Here is a 21715-nt window from a genome sequence, read left to right as displayed (position 1 = left end):
GCAAGTCTTCCTGAACTGTTGACATCAGAGTTAGATTACTAAAACCACTGTAAAATGCAAGTCTTCCTGAACTGTTGACATAATAATTAGATCACTAGAACCACTGTACAATGCATGTCTTCATGAACTGTTGACATTATAATTAGATCACTAAAACTACTGTACAACGCAGGTCTTCCTGAACTGTTGACATCAGACTCAGAGCACTAAAACCACTGTACAATGCATGTCTTCCTGAACTGTTGACATCAGACTTAAGAGCACTAAAACCACTGTACAATGCATGTCTTCCTGAACTGTTGACATTAGAATTAGATCACTAAAACTACTGTACAACGCATGTCTTCCTGAACTCTTGACATCAGACTCAGAGCACTAAAACCACTGTACAATGCATGTCTTCCTGAACTGTTGACATCAGACTTAAGAGCACTAAAACCACTGTACAATGCAAGTCTTCCTGAACTGTTGACATCATAATTAGATCACTAAAACCACTGTACAATGCATGTCTTCCAGAACTGTTGACATTAGAATTAGATCACTAAAACTACTGTAAAATGCATGTCTTCCTGAACTGTTGACATCAGACTCAGAGCACTAAAACCACTGTACAATGCATGTCTTCCTGAACTGTTGACATCAGACGTAAGAGCACTAAAACTACTGTACAATGCAAGTCTTCCTGAACTGTTGACATCATAATTAGATCACTTAAACCACTGTACAATGCACGTCTTCCTGAACTGTTGACATTAGAATTAGATCACTAAAACCACTGTACAATGCATGTCTTCCTGAACTGTTGACATCAGACTCAGAGCACTAAAACCACTGTACAATGCATGTCTTCCTGAACTGTTGACATCAGACTTAAGAGCACTAAAACCACTGTACAGTGCAAGTCTTCCTGAACTGTTGACATCAGAATTAGGTCACTAAAACCACTGTGAAATGCAAGTCTTCCTGAACTGTTGACATTAGAATTAGATCACTAAAACCACTGTACAATGCCCGTCTTCCTGAACTGTTGACATCAGACTTAAGAGCACTAAAACCACTGTACAGTGCAAGTCTTCCTGAACTGTTGACATCAGAATTAGGTCACTAAAACCACTGTGAAATGCAAGTCTTCCTGAACTGTTGACATTAGAATTAGATCACTAAAACCACTGTACAATGCAAGTCTTCCTGAACTGTTGACATCAGAATTGGGTCACTAGAACCACTGTGAAATGCAAGTCTTCCGGAGCTATTGACATCAGAATTAGGTCACTAAAGTCTGAAATATGTTCTGCACAGGGCAAGTAATACATGCATCTATTCTTGCTTAATTTTAGTCTTGTCAACCAGTCAACCAAATATTTGCCAACTTTCTGCCTATGCATTAAAGATGTGTACATGTACTGTTGTCTGCAACTTGTCTATGAATTTAACTTGAGTAATACATACACCATACTTGTAAATTTACACATTTTAATGTAGTTTTTGTCACAGAATTCCAAACCACCTAGAATTTCTTCAATTTGATGGGTCACAAAAGAATTTAAACATGATGACTGGGCCCTTAGGTTTAAATTGTCTTTAAGAGCTTCAGAAAATGTTTTCACACAGAAAACAGGGTATAAAAGTTATTTCTTTCAATACTCTGAAAGAATGTTTTCAATTTTAAATAAATTAGGTCCCTGCTGTCTGAAATACACTTTCATAGTGCAGCTGACAGAGATTCCCCTATCAAAGTACAGTTTGTATCACAGAAGTGAACATGCTAAACAATCCAAAATCAGCTTGATTATGTAAGAATACAGTTTCATTAAGTGAGATTATTCATATGGGTATACTTGATTAACTTGTCCCTTGTTTAAACATTATGTTAAAAGATTAGCAATGATTAAAAAATTCTGGGGCCCCGAGTGGTCTAAAGCGCTCTCCATTACGGATCACTGCCATCTCACCTCTGTCTGCATAGGTTCGAGTCTCGGATTTGGCCAATGTGGGTATGTGAGAAAGCTTGCCAGTAGCTTCTCGTGGGTCGGTGGTTCTTTCCAGGGTTTTCCCAGGTTTTTCCTCCACCATTAATACTGGCCGCCACGCATAGCCTATCATGTGCTGAAAAATGGCGTTAAACTGTGCAACAACATAAAAAATTCTTATTTTGACATTAGTCACAGGACATTTCACAATCTTTCCCAGACATATGGGCATAATTAGAGAATGTACATGCTTGACAATGTTATTTCAAAAAAGAAAATGTTTTCAAACAGCCTCGGCTGTAAAACAATGCACATGCTTGATGATGTTATTTCAAGAGAGGAAATGCTTTCAAATAGCTTTGGATGTAAAAGATACAGAATGCACATGTTTGATGATGTTATTTAAAAAAAGGAAATGCTTTCAAATGGCCTCAGGTGTAAAACAGCAACTGCTTCTCGTGGATCAGTGGTTCTTTCCGGGGTTTTCCTGGGTTCTTCCTCCACCACTAATACTGACCGCCATGTATAGCCTATCGTGTGCTGAAAAATGGCGTTAAACCCTACAACAACAAAAAAACAGCAACTACAGAGTACTGGCAATTCCCATAAACAGGGACATGCCATTATCTATAGATTGTCACAGTCCAAAAATTAAACAATCTGAATTCCCATCACCCTTTGTGATGCAAATGTATTGATTTTCAGTTATTTTTGCCATTAAAAAATGAAGGTAATGGAATGTTTTCAACTGGGGGAAATACATTTAGCCTCCCTAAAAGTACAAGTCACCACTTGTGATGCAAAAACAAGAGTGCATATTGACTGCTTCCAGTGCATATGCTGTACCACATTGTTTCTTGAAAAAAAATGTATGTATCTGGTGAAAATTGTGCTAATCAGTGACATGCATTCTCCTTAACAATGAAGCTTCATATCTATAAATGCTGCAGTACTTGAATGCAACATTTTTATATCATGAACAGTGGGTCACTGTGACCTAATTTGGATACTTAACATAAATGCTTTCATAAAGTTTAAATATATATGCAAAACTTTCTCAGAAATTTGAGACAAATGAATACTGGCTACTAAGCAACAGCTTTGCTTATCTTTGACCAAAACATTACAGGTAAGACAGCAAATAACCTTTCCAAAATAGAAAAGATTGAATGCTGCATGAATATATTTTGTTTTGAGAAATAAAGCTTTAAGAGGAGACCTTTGTTGAAAGTTGTCTCTTTACCAAAAAAAGAGGTACATTTAGAGAGAGTTTTTTTTCTTCTCAGCACCTTAAAATGAGAGGCATAGCACACAATACATTTTTTAGTAGTAATGATACATAAATATGTTTCAGGTGTTGTCCATTTTAGTGCGTGCCATTACTAACAACATCAATGATGCCCAAGGAAACCCTTCCTCAAGACATCAACAGAAAGTACAGGAACTGTTTGGAAGGATTACAGCCAAGGTTTGGACAAAACTGTACCATAATCATAATAACAAACACTAGTAATGTATGAATTAAGTCAGATGTAAATTTCTTTATTATTCCATGAACTCGGATCCTTTTTGAATACTTTATCAGTGTATACAAGTTCACTTCCAACCAGTGGAAATTTTAATTTCTATCAACTCTTTTTGTCAACCTTTTTAATCTCCTCTTTGTTGGTAACTTGAAGCTTTGTTTTTGTAGCTCAACTGGTCAAAGAGCACTATAGTTTATGTAGGGTTATGTAGGTTTAGGGTTAGAGCCTAGCAGCTGTTGCCAGGTACCTGGTGACCATAAAGAATTGTTATTGCTACTACTCCTAAACTACTTTAAGTTCATGCAATTTGGGGTTCATTTTCATCCAGTGGTCTAGTAGGAAAATGGTACCTCTTGCTCATTTAATATGGTTGCCACAACAGCCATCTTAAAAAAATCTTGTCTTTGCTACTACTCCTGATCATTTGGTTGTATTTACATGGGGCTTTACTAAAATGCTTCTCATGATATTTAGTTAGTAAAACCACACCCTGCTTTGTATTTGAGCCATTATGGTGTGTAGCACAATATCCTCTGCAGAAAGTTCTGCCTTAGAAATAGTTTCATACAAAGGAAAATCATTTATAAATATGAAAAATAATAATGGTCCTGAAATGGTGCCTTGTGGTATGCCTATGGTAAGGGATAAAGACATCATTTACGTTCAAATGCAAACTTGCTGGTACATAGGTAGAATTCAAACCAATTTATTGTCTGAGAGGAAAGCTTGTGTGTTGTTAGCTTATACAGGAGAATATGCTGATTGACCAAGTCAATGACCTGTTATTCCTACTGCATGTCCATCATCTATGTCCTTCAGCCAGTTTTCAGTCATTTGGTCAGTAACACAGTAATGTGAAGCACAAATGCCTTATTGACCCTCATGTACACTATTATGATCTGATGGATACTGATACTGGCAACATGCTTATCAAAAATTGTAGACTTCGATAGATATATGGATATTGATTGATAATTTCCACATCATCTTTTACAACACTTGCATAGATAAGGCATCCACTTGCAACCTTTAGGAGGTCTGGAAAAAACATATCAATACTCAGGTTGACAAGACAAATGAGTGATTTTGATACTTTATGGGCAAAAAGTTTCAGGATTCTGGGATCAGTTTCATCTAATCCTGTTAATTTAAATGTGATGAATGTACACAGAAGGTCACATAAATTTATCTGTGTATCTTTTTACAGAGAAGGTCACATACATTTATCTGTGTATCTTTTTACACAGAGAAGGTCACATACATTTATCTGTGTATCTTTTTACACAGAGAAGGTCACATACATTTATCTGTGTATCTTTTTACACAGAGAAGGTCACATATATTTATCTGTGTATCTTTTTACACAGAGAAGGTCACATACATTTATCTGTTTATCTTTTTACACAGAGAAGGTCACATACATTTATCTGTGTATCTTTTTACACAGAAGGTCACATACATTTATCTGTGTATCTTTTTACACAGAGAAGATAGTTCTTTCAGACACCTTATTATTTATGTTTTCCCAACATCTGGAGATCAAGCATCTTGTCCTCTGTGTGACACACCAATTTTATTAACTACATTGGTTTAAAATTTATTGAAATTACACTGTACTTGCTATAAAATTTGGTCAAGATCATATTATCATACTCGAGTTGGGAGTGTAAATTTGCTTTCAAGCCAAGTTTGTTGAGGTATTTCCATATTTGTAAGCTGCCTTTATTCTCATGACTGACTTGAGCATATTAATTTTCCTAATTTAGTTAATGGATACTTGGCCTTGGTTCTGCAAAATTTATATTCCCCCCTCCCATCGTTCTCTTGATATTTGTCCCTAAGGTGTGTGGCCTCATTTACATCAGGCATACTCATCCAGAATGTCAGCAAATTGTAGGCATCTTAGGATTAAACATTCATTAACATCAGGTACAGCTTTGATCTTTTAAAAACGTACACTTTGTAGCTTTGTAAGACAGATATTTTCATTGAAATAGTTGAAAATTATGGTATTAAGTTGCGTTGTGTTGATCTTTCTTAGTCGATTTTGGCAGATGCCTTGTGACACTGGCTGGATATTCATCAATAGCTGCAAATATTGAAGTTGTATTTCTTTTTTTCTTTTTTTTGTGAAGGGTTTGTATAAATATGACAATTCAGATACACTCTAGGTTAATTATTATCTGTACCAGATTGTTAATTTCAGTTAAATTTAACAATCCCTTGGGATCATATTTAAAGTAATCATTCTTATAGTCACCAATTAGTATTATGTCATCTGAATCAATGGAGTATTTGGAAGGGATGGATGTGCTTTTAACTGAACATGCTGCTTGCTGTTTTGTTGTGCATTTATGCAAAGTCATAGAATCAACATGTATTTCAAGGCATATAGGGTTTATTTCAGTCTTTTATTGTTCCTGCTGTCTTTAATACTGTTTAAGATCACTATAGACCCTTGAAATCAAATGCTTGTTTGCAAACTTGATTGAGACTAGTGTAGAGGTCACATTGTAATACATGTAATTATAAAGAATCTCTGAGGCAGTTGCTATATCTGTATGTATTTAGTACATTATGAAGTCAGATACCTGTAAATGAGTTTCAGTTATATTTATTTGCCTAAATGCAAGGTTTTTGTATGAAACTCTCATGTCCAATTTTGGGCAAAACAGTTCCATCCAACATATCATGCAAAAACATTCCAAATATATACCACAGTTAGTATTGTTTATAAAGTTTTAGTGGGGACTGGGATTTTAGAACATAACAAGAAATATTATATCCACATGATGTTGTACATGCATGTAGTTAACAACTTATTCTGGTATGATTACTGTCAGAACTTGTATGTAATGGTAATAAAATTTTCAAGAAATAACATGCATTTGTATCAATACTTGTTATCATTAAGAAAAAATGATAAACCAGCCAGTTTTACCACCTGATGAATATATAGATAGATAGATAGATAGATAAATATACACGCACATATATCAGCCATTGAATTATAAAAATAACTTCATGTGAAAAATTCTTTGTCAGTAACTTAGTTATTTTAGTTATTTATTTAGATGAAAAGAAATTCTCATTAGTCATCAGTTCTATTAATCTGAGATCTTTTGCTGGTATGTTTTTCCAATGACATGCAAATGCTGATTTAGCTATGTGTCTAAAGAGAGATTGTTTTCTTTTTCTGACTGGCGAAGTTTAGCCATTTTCACATAAGTCAGTAGGGGCTCCGAGTGGTCAAGTGGTCTAAAGCGCTCTCCGTTATTTATCACTGCCATCTTACCTCTGTCTGCATGGGTTCGAGTCTCGGATTCGGCCAATGTGGGTATGTGAGAAAGCTTGCCAGTAGCTTCTCGTGGGTCAGTGGTTCTTTCCGGGGTTTTCCCAGGTTCTTCCTCCACCATTAATACTGGCCGCCATGTATAGCGTATCTTGTGCTGAAAAATGGTGTCAAACCCTACAACAACAACAACAACCACATAAGTCAGAATTCAAAATCATCACAAGAGATATTTACTTTGATCTGTACTCAGTCAACATACAGGTAGAAAATGATAACTGAAGGCTATTTCTAGATCATATAATTAAAAAAAAACTATAAAACAACATCATTTCTTTCCAAGCTTTAATTACTTTAAACCAGCAACCCGTGATTCTAAAATGCCAAGTATGAATGAAGTGTGATTATCATTTTTGTCACCTGGACCACTACTGTTAGGCCTTTGTTATTTACTAATCATAAATGACATGTGATTGTCACACTTTTGTTATCCAGTGCTTTGTTGTTTAAACAACAGCCATGGTTTATCTGGGTTTGGTACATCAGGTTATATAAATATTATAATTGAACTAATTTTCTCAGATAGAAATCAAATGCTATAACCAGCAATTTAACATTATAACAGCCATTGGAATACATGTTAGGAATTTGGCCAGGGAATTTAAACTCAAATGTTATAACAGAGGAAACATTATTGAAGAACACAATTTGCAATCTTTAATGTATATAGTGTTTCACTGGTGCATGTTTATTTGCAAGAAATCAAGTGTTTGGATACCTAAGGAACTTGGCAGAGCAAATTATTGAAATGATGCTTCATTGTGACATTTGTTGATGTTAAGAATACAATGAGATTGGTGGTGAGTACACATGTACTTTCACTGTTCAGTGCCTAATTCTCCTATATAAGGTTCTCAGCAAAAGAATTAAATATGGGATCAGTTTTAAGATTTCTTGTTCACTAGGTATGAAATTAAGTTGGTGGCATAGTCAATGAAGTTTGTTTTATGCCCCTCACCCACCTTCCACTCCCTTTTATTTCATTCAGTTAACTGACTTGTGTCAGTTATGCTCATGTTGCATAATAAACATCACTTTGTGGACCCATAGTATCATGTTAAGTAGGGCTTCAATATACACAACTCCAACCATACTACAAACTACACATTAAAGTGAGCCATATGTGAATACTGTGCTAAATTTACTTCAAGGAGGTGTGTCTTGCATTAACTAAATGAGAATAAAAAACTAGCTACAGCTGGGGTTTTGCACATGATAGTTTATTGTTGCATTCATAAATTACAATCAGAACTAAATTTATAAAAAATGAAGTATACACACCAAAAATAAGAATTTGCTTTCTTATTCTGTTCAATTTACCAAGGCATTAGGCGGCAGTCTTGTTTTTCATGGACCATTTGAAATGGGCAGTGATGTGTTCATGTCCAAAATAAATATTGTATCTATTTGCATTCCTTGTCTCTTTATATAGTGAACCTACTGCAGTTTCCTTGGAAAGTAAGGAAGGGACTAGTTTAACAAAATTTATATTATATTCTATGTATTACTTAACAAGAGTTCTTTGAAGGGACCAGTTTTTACTACTTGATGAAAAAGAATATCCAGGAATCCAATAATTAGCTGCTGAGGGTTGAAACCATCTCTGATATTCTTGAGAATAACAAGGTTGGAAGATGGCCACCTTATTGGATACAAGATCAACACCACTTACATTTGCATGTAGGCCCAACAAGATGTAAGACATCATTTGATGACAATCCCCATGTCAATATGACCATTCAGGATGAGTAGCAATATGAATATTTTTAAAACTGCCACCATTGCAATCAGTGTGGATATAAGATTGGCATCATTTTCATTTAGGACCAACTGGATGTCATAAGAAGTCCACGTGAGTTTCCATTTAGAAGGAGAATTGTCAAGATTTTCAAGGTCACCATCATGGCAACCATATTGGTTGTCTGATAATCATAATTTTAATTTAAGATGAACAAGACATTGCAAGATGTCCTTTGGTAAAAACCAAATGTTGACATGTCTTTCCATTTATGAGTAGCAATAACAATAGATGGCATTATTTTCCAGATAGTTGCAATATTGGATTTCCAGTCTGCTGCTTTTCCACTTAGGACCAAGTAGACCCGTTTTTTTAAATTATGATATGAAAACCCTATATCAATATGACCATTTATTCAGGAACAGTAGTGATAACAAGATTTCGACATGGTTGCATTGGTGGCAATAAGGATGTAAGATCAGCACCATTGTTATTTAGACATCCTTAAAAAAATCCAGTAATGATCCATTCAGGAGTAACAATAACAAGACCTTGGCATGAATGTGTAAAGTTGCAGGGGATGTCTGCCCATTTGATTAGTACTACTGATGACAAACTAATACTAACGGATGGATGAAGGACAACAGGCCCTTCAACTAGATCTCTTATATATGACACACGCTTTAATGATGCCATCTATCCTGCAAGTTACTTTGATACTCACCAGTTATAGTGTGTTAAAGGATGTATGGTCATTGATGTGTGTGTGTGTGTGTGTGTGTGTGTATATATATATATATATATATATATATATATGTATATTGGGTACTCATATAAGTGCTCTCAGTCTTTCGTTTAGGGTGTCTAACAATGGACCACTGTGGCAGTTGTATGCACAGCTTTATTCTCCTATTGCTGCCAGTAATAATCTTACATCTTTTTTTTTCAGGTGTCTAACAATGGACCACTGTGGCGGTTGTATGCACAGCTTTATTCTCCTATTGCTGTCAGCAATAATCTTACATTTTTTGTTTCAGGTGTCTAGCAATGGACCACTGTGGCAGTTGTATGCACAGCTTTATTCTCCTATTGCTGTCAGTAATAATCTTGCATCTTTTTTTCAGGTGTCTAACAATGGACCACTGTGGCGGTTGTATGCACAGCTTTATTCTCCTATTGCTGCCAAAAACCCAGAAAATCTGGAAAAGGTAGGATAGAAATGAAGTACAGTCTGAATAGGTTGCCAGGCCTAAGTATAGTCATTAAGAGGTGACGGTTCTTCCCATGCTCATTCATGCTAGTGGTTCTAAACTTGGAATTTGTATACTATCTATGTTGTTTCTATAGTAACATAAAAGGAAAATACAGAATGCAGAAAATTTAAAAAAATAAAAAATCACATCTGTGCATCTCACTTGACATTTTTACCTAGCTTAGGTGAAATACAAGTTATGGCTCAAGAAACAAAAAGTTTACAAACCGAATATGGACAGACAGACAGGTGGACATAACAATAGCAGAGTCTGTCAGATCATATACCATTTAAAAAGGGTGAGAAACTTCCCCAGTTAAAAAATAAGCTCTTAATTTAATTCTTAATAATAAAACATGTATATTTGTCAAGAAAATTTTTCATCCTAAAACTGGCTTGTTTTTTTTTCTTTCTTTTTTGTGCAGGATATTTTATATTACATTTTATGAAACATACAAGTTTTATCCATAACAATACATTGAAACCTATGGTAATGGTTTTCTTGTCAAAATTCTTAATACTGTAAGTAACTGAAATATCTGATCCCTCAATTTTTGAGATATTGTCAAAATTTGTAATAATTTTCAACAGTATTAAAATTTATGGACACCAAGTACAGTATGACCCCACTATAATATGATGGTTCCATAAAATCTAACCATGTTGTTGACTGAACCATGTTATAATCAACTCAATTAGCTGAAGAAAATGAGGCATGCACCAAAAATAATGAGATGGGTAGGTGGGTAATAAAGCAGGTGCAAAAGTATCTGCTTCATTGACAGTTTCCATTTTAAATCTATGCATTTTAAATGAGAAATACACTTGTAGTGAAAACACATAGAATGCATATATTTTACTTTATTAAATGGGCACAGATCTGAAATTAAAATGATGAGTTGTGGAGTGTCACAAGGTTCTATCTTGGGCACTAGTAATTTGTTCTGTTCAAAAAAGACCTACCCCTAAAAATAGGAGATTCATTCTCATCAGATGACACTTCTTTGATGCTCAAAGCAATTAAGCTGAAGTTGAAAAAATAAAAACCATAAAACGGCTCTCAACCTACTTAAGATATGTTGCAAGTTAAATGGTATGATTCTCAGTAGGAACAAAACAAAAGTCTTGTTATAACTACATGGCAGAAAACAGCATGATTGCAAACTGATATGCTGCATGTTCTCTATGATAACAATGATCTGAAAATGATGTGTTGAGATAGAATTCTTGGAATATTTGTAGATGGTGACTCGCAATGGTCTGACATCATATAAATTGTATTTCAAAGAAAATAAACTTTTACCTTTGGCTCCTAAAGAAAATAAAGGCCTTCATTCCATTACATTACTTAGTAACTTTATACAAAAGTTACATTCAACTGCATCATGACCACTGTAATATAATTTGGGTGAACAAACTGCTACAAATATGACAAAAATGTCCAGATTCCAGTAAAGGGCATGCAAAATAATTCTTGATCTGCAAACAGAAAGTACTCAAACTGCAATGCTTACATTCAATGTATTACCAATGTTTGAAAGAATGATTTTGATAAAGGCCAATACAAGGTGTTTACAAAATTTGTCCCCACTTACCTAAAGGCCATTTTCCATGAAAGAGAATCTACGGGTACCGCAGATCATTAAATGTCAAAATTTCAATGTACCCAAGCCCCAAAAAAGGCTATTCAAAAATAGCTTTCAATTTTCAGGTGGGCATGTTTGGAATAACATTCCACATAAGATTAAATCAGCTTCAAGCATCTCTTCCTTCCACAATAGTTGTATTAGATGGATGAAATCATAAACTAATGGTGTACTTATTAAAGTACACATTACATTACCCACCTCCTGTTTTTCATTTTCATTTCTGCAGCGATGTAGCATTTATGTAAGTAGTTGTTTATATACTGTATATTGGCTTGTGTGTGGATGTGTGTGTGTGTGTAAACATGTTATTAGCTTGTATTTTATATGTACATAATAGAGGGCCTAAGGGTAGATTAGTCCTTCGTTGTAACTAATTGAGTTACCCCTGAAAATCAAGTTATTATTATTATTATTATCATTATTGTGTACCAGTTGGTCATCAAGATAACATTCGTATTGATAACTTTATACAGTATTATCTGAATAAAATGAAGTAAAAGTTGGGTCATTCATGAAAAGATCTTGACCTCTCATCTCCTGTCTATAAATGCATGCTTTTCTATTTTTACAGATGTTGCAGTATCTACAGAGATCTCACAGATGTGTAATGCAAGAGGCAAACTGGGAGAAGGATATCACAAAGTGTAAAGAAATCGCAGATCAGTCCATTGAACTAGCGGACAGTAAGAATTTAGTTTTATTCAGATGTAAATTTGACTCAGTAAAATCGAAATTGTAATCATTAGGAATCTACACATGTAGTGGTGAGGAGTACACCCAGTAAAATAGAAATTGTAATAATTAGGAATCTACACATGTAGTGGTGAGGGAGTACACCCAGTAAAATCGAAATTGTAATCATTAGGAATCTACACATGTAGTGGTGAGGGAGTACACCCAGTAAAATCGAAATTGTAATAATTAGGAATCTACACATGTAGTGGTGAGGGAGTACACCCAGTAAAATAGAAATTGTAATAATTAGGACACATGTAGTGGTGAGGGAGTACACCCAGTAAAATAGAAATTGTAATCATTAGGAATCTACACATGTAGTGGTGAGGGAGTACACCCAGTAAAATAGAAATTGTAATCATTAGGAATCTACACATGTAATGGTGAGGGAGTACACCCAGTAAAATCGAAATTGTAATAATTAGGAATCTACACATGTAGTGGTGAGGGAGTACACCCAGTAAAATAGAAATTGTAATCATTAGGAATCTACACATGTAGTGGTGAGGGAGTACACTCAGTAAAATAGAAATTGTAATCTTTAGGAATCTACACATGTAGTGGTGAGGGAGTACACCCAGTAAAATTGAAATTGTAATAATTAGGAATCTACACATGTAGTGGTGAGAGAGTACACCCAGTAAAATAGAAATTGTAATCATTAGGAATCTGCACAGGTAGTGGTGAGGGAGTACACCCAGTAAAATCGAAATTGTAATAATTAGGAATCTACACATGTAGTGGTGAGGGAGTACAGTTTTATGACCATTTCTGTTGGTTCACTTTATCTTCCAAAGCTTGCATGAAAGATTCCTTTGGAAAGCCCCATAAACTATATAGGTTTGGTATCCCTGACCCTGTTTCAAGGTCAACCTTTCAGTCTGTTATACACAAAGGCTGCATACTCTCTTGTACAAGCAGGTGTCAGATTCTTGAATAAAATCCTCTTGATAGTTTACAAATAATTCTTTCTTATTGAAGGACTATGTTCTATGACACCTTCGTGAAAGCTCAAATATCCATACAGCTTTTTCAGTGCATCGGAGAGACTGCGATAATTAGTCCATCATTTCCACAGGGCATTTCAGCAAATTTGAGACTTTATGATTTGCTCATTATTTACACAGGGCATTTTCAGCACATTTAAGAAACTCTCTGATGCCTTCATTCATCATTAGTCAGAGACTGGAAAAGGCGATTTTGCCTCCCACAATGATAGGTAATTGAATTTTAATTGGCTGTGATAATCAGATTAATTTTTTTTCCCCCACAGAAATCACACATTACCCAGCATCTAGTACTTCCTGAATGCAAACAGGAATCATTTCTATCAGGGCTGGCACAAGCTATAAGCAAGCAGTGCACTTACACAGGTAACCAGTTTCAGAGAGGTTCCAAATTGGAGAAGGAATGGAGCACAAAAATATGACAAGGGAGCTAAAAATAAACCCTTTTTTATTTCTTTGAATGAAAATCATTTCTTTGGTTATAACTTACATGAATTTCTTATGAGCTTGCTTATCAGCAGATATTTTAATGATGGAGTTGGTGGGCAGTCCACTTCGCACAAAGTGCCAAACTACTGGCCCAGATTTCTGTATTTTTTAACAAATGCAACAAGATTTTTCTTTGAGCATTATTTTGCTGTAATATGGCACAAGTCCAAATATGTATATGCTCATCCCGTTTTTTTACCACTATTTCATTACATTATAATCTGAGAGAGTTCCAATACATTCCTTGTACCAGAGTACATTAAAACCAACCCTTTTCTCAACATTTACAATTTGAATGCAAAACCACAATCTGATAGGACACATTTTTTAAATGAAAAATCACTCACTTGCCATTATTAGCCAAAATCACACCTTAATTGGTCATTGTTAGCCAAAATCACACCTGAATTGGTCATTATTAGCCAAAATCACACCTGAATTGGTCATTATTAGCCAAAATCACACCTGAATTGGTCATTATTAGCCAAAATCACACCGAATTGGCCATTATTAGCCAAAATCACACCTTAATTGGCCATTATTAGCCAAAATCACACCTGAATTGGTCATTATTAGCCAAAATCACACCTTAATTGGCCATTATTAGCCAAAATCACACCTTAATGTACTATTATTTGCCAAGAATGTTCATCTATTTTTAAACACATTATATTGGAGCTTCAAGACTACAATTTACAACTATAATGGGATGAAAGTAAAGATGTTGCATGTTGTAGTATCTCTATTACAGCATACATCAGATGCTGTGATACAGGAGTAACTGTTGGGAACCAAGCACTTCAGCTGTTGTCATCTGCCAAGTTAATGTTGAAAGGAATTTTGTCCAAAATCCAGGTGAGTGGAGTTGAGGAGTGTTACGGCAAATTGAATCATTTGTCTCTCTCTCTCTCTCGTTTCTTCCAACCTCTCCCCCTTCCTAGTTTTAAGCACATGCCAAATTATTTCTAATCAGACAAACAGTTGATATCTCTACGTTTAGTTGGAAACGGGAGCATTTAGTTTTGCACAAGGGCAGGCTAGGTGATGATTATGATATAGTAAGGAGCTAAGGTACATTTGTAAAGGAACACACTAATGTTGATGCAGAATGCTGATAATCAAACCAAGGCAAGGGTTGATCAATAAAAAGATATATGCAAAATCGTAATAGTGCTGAAACAAACATATACGAGTCCTACATTCAGCAGCCATAACTTAACATACATTTTGGATACTGTGTGGATTTATTGATCTAACTGCAGGTTGTATGTATTATTTTACAATTTCTGCACACAAAAAATTGTGATTTTGTCACCATTCTCGGGCATAGCTGCCAAGTGTCCCGTTTTTTTCGGTATTTGTCCCATATTTTGAACCTGAATACGGGTGTATGTCTTTTTTGGCAAAAAATACATTTTTCAATTGAAAAAAAATATTTAAAAAATTCTTTGCAATTTTCAGTTTAGAACGGGCACTCGGTTCCATTCTGATAGAAATGTATTGCATGTATATAGGAATACAGTTCTACAATATTGGTTCATTTGAAATCAAGGCTACAATGCCTGTCTTTATCCGCCACATTTGATTTCGCAAACAGTTACCGCTGTCACTGTATCTCATTTTCGTAATATTCAACTTTCTAATCATGTTGAATATGAAAGCAGAATATTCAGAATTTTCTCTAGGAAAAGAAAAATAACAGAACTAGATGGACAATTGAGCCATCTTGTTTAGATTTTTGAAACCATCTAGTAAAGGAGAAAACTCTACGTTTTGCAAATTGTGTAATGTGATTTCGCTATTGGGCATGGAGGCGTCCATGAAATAAAGAGCACGAAAAAGCTAATAAACATCAGCCTCCTGCTTCATCATACACAACTCAGCCTGATCTTATGATGTATATAAATACCAGAAAGAACCTTGATGTAATTTGATCGAAATTCAGTTTATTAAATTTCTTTTGGAAATTAACCTTCCTCTTTCAGTTACTAGTGTTGCTGGCGATTTATTTCGCACGTTTTCCAGACAGTAAAATCGCAGAGGATTATTTGTATGCTAGAACAAAAACAGTTCAGTAAGAAAATCACACAGAATTGACATCATCAATGAAAGTTGATACATTCAAATCGATAATGACTGGGAAAAAAATAAGGTGTGGATAAGGCTACTATAAACAGCCCATGTCTGAGTGTGTTGCACTCTTGCACCTTCTGAATGGGCACCCGAATGGAACATGGTACAACACATGCATCTTTGACATTAAATAATTATGTAAAGCACTGTCCTACTTTACTGTGGTATATGTTGTAAATAGTTACATATGCATTAAAATTGTAAAAACATAGTATTTGTTCCTGAAAATCAGTATTTTTGTCACAAGAAGTCAGTATTTTTGTATTCGGTAGTTGGCAGCTATGCTCAGGTCTTCCTCTTGTAAGACCACTGTCCCACCACACTGTCACTGACCTCATACAAGGTCAGTATGACTTTATGTGCTTACTCCATCTGTTATGGAGCTGTTGTTAGCGAAATTCTGAAGTGCTGCTTGATATTTATGATTGGTTTATTCATATTTCATGCCATTTTTATAGAATTTTTGTTTAATTATTAACTAAACATTGTACCTAAGTTCATAACAGGGCCATAGGTTTCTGGTGTGATACTTTCACTGGTCTCTAAGTTACGACAATGTTTTAGTGACTTAGTATTTTCAATATGTTACTCATTTAGCTTGTATTTTTGTCATTTCAGCATGTGTCAAATTAAATGATTTGTATGCAATTTCAGAGCATGGAAGTCTAACAAGATCTTAGTGACCGCTCTGGTGGCCTAGTGGTTAGAGCGTCCAACATGGATGCGGGAGGTCGTGGGTTCGATCCCTGGCCGAGTCATACCAAAGACTTACAAAAATGGTACTAACAGCTGCCTCGCTTGGCGCTCAGCATTAAGAGGTTAGTGTTAGGACTGGTGAGACTGGATGGCACATAATGCTACATGTCTGCGACATGATGCCCCAGTACTAGAAATCACTGTAAACTACCACACTGCAGACATCATAGCGATACGACTGAAAAATTGTTAAAGCTACATTAAAAATCCAAATCACTCACGCACACACATGATATGCAGTGTTTACAATATGTATTCAGTGAAGTTGTTGTAGATAATTAGTCAGATACGGATTTGCCAATTTATGCTAGTAGTTAGTCACATACTAATTTGCTAATCTACGCTTTGTTTTTCATCTTGTGTCATTTTAGGAGGAATGTTTACTATACACATGAAATGCACATTCAAAGCGATCGTTCTTTTGGTATTGAAAGACGGAATAAATCAAGTAAGACAACCTATGGTTGGTTTTTGGCGATAGTAATTCATTGGGAAGTGTTCCCCATTTTTATGCAGCCCACAAAGCACAAGATCCCCCCCTCCATGTCCTTCAGGCCTGCAAGTCTTGGCACATGGGGTTTATTCTGGATCCAACTCTTAATACTGTCACCATCCATCAATGGCAGTCCAGCCTTACCAACATGTGGACTTTTTTGTTAAAATGGTCCAACCAAATAGTGCATATGGGCTCTTAGTGATAGAGTCTGTCCTTCAAGCTATGCCATTGGCACCTTATCATTGGTTGTCCAAACATAACGAACGTTTTATCTAATCAGTCCAGCCAGCTATAAATTACGTGGATCTTGGTGAAGATCCATCAATCCAACCATATGGTTGGTGACATTGTGAAATCTGTCTGTCCAGCCAAGCCTTTGGTGTGGCCAGTACTGGTGATAGCCAGACCGTCTTCTATACTGCCAGCTTCTGGCCGACTGTTCACTGGGCAAACCAGCCAGCAGTGCCAGACTTCCGTACAATTGCTGCTTGTCAACAAGAGAGAGCTAGTGATATTTTCATAGAGATTTAATTGCATCTTCATACCACTTGGGATGTCTTATCCGGTGCTGCAAGTAGTTCCAGCTAGGCCTCAACACAGTGAGTGTGATGGAACTCATTGAAATCCACCATCCTTCAGGTCCTACTCAGATCCGACCATAGAATGGACTAAAGTTTAGCTTTCAGGCCACTGTTAAAGGCATTTTTTGGGTGTTGGCTACCTCGGAATGCCCTCCACCTTACTACTGCTCCAAAGAATCGGTAGATCTCGATGAGGAATTGATGGACTTGAGGCGACAGGGGCCTTCAGAACTGATCTCCCAGCACTTGACAAGAATGTAGTGGCTGTTTATGTAACAAATCTGCTTGATGCCCATCAGAGCTGGTTTGGGATGTCATTTTAGACACCTTGCAATAGTCACGCATGGGAAGAAATGACCAGGATTGCTATGGTCACTGACCAGAGCTGCATGGCCAATTCTTGGCTGGGTTCAGCCAATCTATGCTTTATACATGTTCCATGTGTGCAATCCATGTCTCTCCATCTTTATCATACCCTACCTTTCCGGATCACCATTGCTTTGGGGAAAGAAAAGAGGAAGTTCAGAGGCAGGCATCTCAAAAACTGCCCCTCCACCTCACCACTTGGGGGCCCTGAGTGGCCGAGTGGTCTAAAGCGCTCTTCGTTACGGATCACTGCCATCTCACCTCTGCGGCGGTTCGAGTCTAAGATTCAGCCAATGTGGGTATGTGAGAAAGCTTGCCAGTGGCTTCTCGTGGGTCGGTGGTTCTTTCCGGGGTTTTCCCGGGTTCTTCCTCCACCATTAATACTGGCCGCCATGTATAGCCTATCGTGAACTGAAAAATGGTGTTAAACCCCACAACAACAACAACAACCTCACCACTCAACCCACACATGCTTTTGGAACCACTCAGCATAAAGGAATGCTAAGTGGCATCGAGACGGGATCTTCTCAGTAGGAAGTAATCGTACAGAGTTGGTAAGAAACAAATTTTCAAGCTCATTAGATCTCCCTGTTCCCTCAGAATGGGGGGGGGGGATCCTGTTCATTTGGAGGGGCTTTGGGTTTTGTCCATAAACAATCCCTTCCACTCCTCCTCTGCCCTCTTCATGAATACAGCATCACATCAGGAGAAGGATGCCAGTCTACAACAGGAGTGGTGGAGCTTTTGCAAAGGCTACAATCCCTAGTTGCATCACCTAATTGAAGATGGAAACAGCTAAGTCAATCTGCTTCTCTGTCAGATGGGGTGAGTATGCCGTCAATCTCAATCTGACACATACTTTCATGTCCCTATCCACCCCATCTCCAGCAAGTTTCTCTGTTTCGCATGCTGCTACACTGTTCATCAATTCACCATTCTTCCCTTTGGCCTCAGCATCAGTCCCTGGACTTTAACTCAGATTATGCATTGTCTCCTGTTCCGTCAGCTTTCTCTACAACAATGGCAGCTTACCTGGAAGACATCCTCCAGAAACACATGGTAAGTTCTATCCTACTCCAAGGCAGGAATGATCATTCTCTTCTAGCTCATTTCGGCTTTTTAGTAAACTGGGAAAAGTTAGAACCTCCATCCATCCCAGAACTTTGTCCATCTGGGTATGGAGTTCTTAACCAACCAAAATCTGGTGCGTCTTCATTGTGTTTCAATCACCAGAATCATTGAACTCGTATCTGTTTCCGACAAGATTTAGATTTTAGCGAGAGTTTTTGCAACTCCAGTTTATTCGGTGCAGTGGTGGACCTGATCCTAATAGCCACCTTTTTATGCACCTCTTCCAGATGTCATTATTAATTCAGTAGTGCCCTTTTTCAAGTCCCCTCAATCAAGCCATCCTGATCACGCACAAGATTCGATCATTCCTGCGTCAGTGGTTCAACCTGGGTTGGCTGAGCCTGGGAATCCTGCCCCAAATGGAAATAATGGTATGCACAGATGCCAGTGCATATGGTCGGCGTGCCCACCTGTTTCTGGGCTTCACTACCCTCAATTGCATGTAGGAGCCAGGGGATCTGCCTCAGCACATCAACTTCCTTGAAATGAAGGCTGTCATCAAAGCCTTTCGCTTCTGGGAAGATTGACATTTGGGCAAAATGGTCCTCAACATGTCGGATAAATCCACATTGGTGACCTACCTCTTTAAACGGGGGCACCAAATCACCCGAAACTGTGTCCTGATTTGGCAGTTTCTACATGGGTCTGACAATCTACATATCAATGTACAAGTCAGACACATTCCCAGCAGACTCGTCATCTTGGACAACATTGTACCCTGGAGAGGTCAAGTCCGTCACATGGAATGGTCTCAACCCATCAGTCTTCACTCGGATCTGCACCCTTTGGGGACGCCCAATGATCTAACCTTTTGCGATGAGGTGGAATCACAAGTTACCAATCTTTGTCCCTCCAGTTCTAGACCCAGAAGCTTGGGCTGTGGATGGACTGTCAGTCAGATGGGAGGTGTTGTTGGCATTGGCCTTGGCCTACTCTCTCACAATTCTCATACCAGAAATAACCAAGAAGTTAGAGGGTCAGAATTGCAAGATGATTCTGATTGCCCCTCTCAGTTTCTAGGTCACCAATCTACTTAATCTAGTAATAGATCTATCCACGCAGATCCCAGCCAACCCAAATCTCTTTATGCAACCACAGTCAAGGGTGTTCCATCCCTGGCTGGACCATCTTCTTCTGCATGCTTGGTTCTCATCAGGATAGCCTTGCAAGACACAGAGTTTAAACCTTTGATTGTGGAATCTTGAGAGCAAGAAGGCCATCCACAGGGCAGGTGGAAGCAGCACTGACGGCCACCAGATCCAGTTAGATCAGTCAACAGAGCCTGCTGGATTTGCCAGTGATTTGTTTTTAGGTAAGAATATTCCAACTTCATCTTCTCAACTGTAGATTAGAGTCCAGGGTCAAGGGATCCCAGACTGTGTTGCATTTGTAATTAGGAGAATGGGTTATCTTTCACGAAGGGAATCCAGCTATTCTTCCCCAGAAGGATACCTGAGGTAACGGTTGGATGCAGAGCATCCCTCATCCTGTTGTTCTCCCAATGTAATGTGATTGGAGAACATATTTGAAGGTGAAAGCAAATAAGTAAATTATGTTTCTCTGAGAATACTTACCCAATCACATTACTTAAAATGCTCCCAACCACACGAGCATCCTCATTAGTATCCTGCTCAGCTAAAAAACTGGCAACACCTGGTGGTATCAAGGTTAGGTAATTGATAAGAGTTACTGCCCTTTGTCTATTTAAAATAGGATGATTTTCATCTGTTAGTGTGGGTGTGTGTGATTAGGATTTTTAACATAGCTTTAACAATTTTTCAGTCATATCGCTACGATGTCTGCAGTGGCAGTTTATAGTGATGTCTAGCACTGGGGCATCATGGCGCAGACATGTAGCATGATGTCCCACCCAATCACATTATCCTGACACCAGGCTGACCAGTCCTAACCCTAACCTCTTAATGCCGAGCGCTTAGCGAGGCAGCTGTTAGTACCATTCTTGTATGTCTTTGGTATGACTCTGCTGGGGTTCAAATCCACAACCTCCCACTTCCGAGGCAGACACTCCAACGACTAGGCCACCAGAGCGGTCATCATCTGTTAGTTGGGCTTGATTTGTGAGGTAGCAGGCTAATATTCTTAATGTTATGTGACTGGATAAGTATTCTCAGAGAAAAATAATTTACTTAAAAATCTGCTTTCTCCAAATGGGGTTTTAAACACCTCCAATGGGTTACCTATCTGCAAAAGTTGATGAATGTATGTAAAGCAGAACTTGATTTATGGCACAACACCAAATTGTTCAAGAGCAAACAAACAGATACTATATGCTTCAACAATGAGACCATAATATCAATTGTTTTTTTCCAGACCACACACAAAGACATCATAACCCAGGAAGTGCCTCAGGAACTGAGTACAACTGTAGTTAAACTGGATTCTGCTTTGACAAAACTACTAGAGAAAATTCAGCTGCTAAAGGGACCAGTGTGATATGCATTATAATTACACAGTGAAACAGCAGATAAAATTAAATTCAAAACTGCATGCAAAATAAAATGTACTCCTCA

The 21715-nt window shown here is 37.2% G+C and overlaps 1 protein-coding gene across 2 annotated transcripts in view; it reads left to right on the top strand.

Moving 5' to 3' along the window:
* LOC149805351 (tetratricopeptide repeat protein 27-like) overlaps positions 1-21715 on the top strand; it is a 121540-nt gene extending 99825 nt beyond the window's left edge. The window contains exons 20-24 of one of the 2 annotated variants that reach the window (XM_089949529.1): positions 3328-3441; positions 9714-9797; positions 12062-12173; positions 14473-14576; positions 21516-21715. In XM_089949529.1, the coding sequence (XP_089805655.1) occupies positions 3328-3441; positions 9714-9797; positions 12062-12173; positions 14473-14576; positions 21516-21638 (537 nt within the window). In that variant the 3' untranslated portion in view covers positions 21639-21715. Of the gene's footprint in view, positions 1-3327; positions 3442-9538; positions 9650-9713; positions 9798-12061; positions 12174-14472; positions 14577-21515 lie in introns of those variants that run through there. The other variant, XM_089949538.1, reaches the window with a different exon arrangement.

Source organism: Sinohyriopsis cumingii, chromosome 2 (genome assembly GCF_028554795.1).
Source record: "Sinohyriopsis cumingii isolate HCF-2022 chromosome 2, ASM2855479v2, whole genome shotgun sequence".
In the NCBI taxonomy this organism is placed as follows: domain Eukaryota; kingdom Metazoa; phylum Mollusca; class Bivalvia; order Unionida; family Unionidae; genus Sinohyriopsis; species Sinohyriopsis cumingii.
Note: the sequence above shows the minus strand (reverse complement) of the source record. Positions and strands in the feature narration are given on the sequence as shown.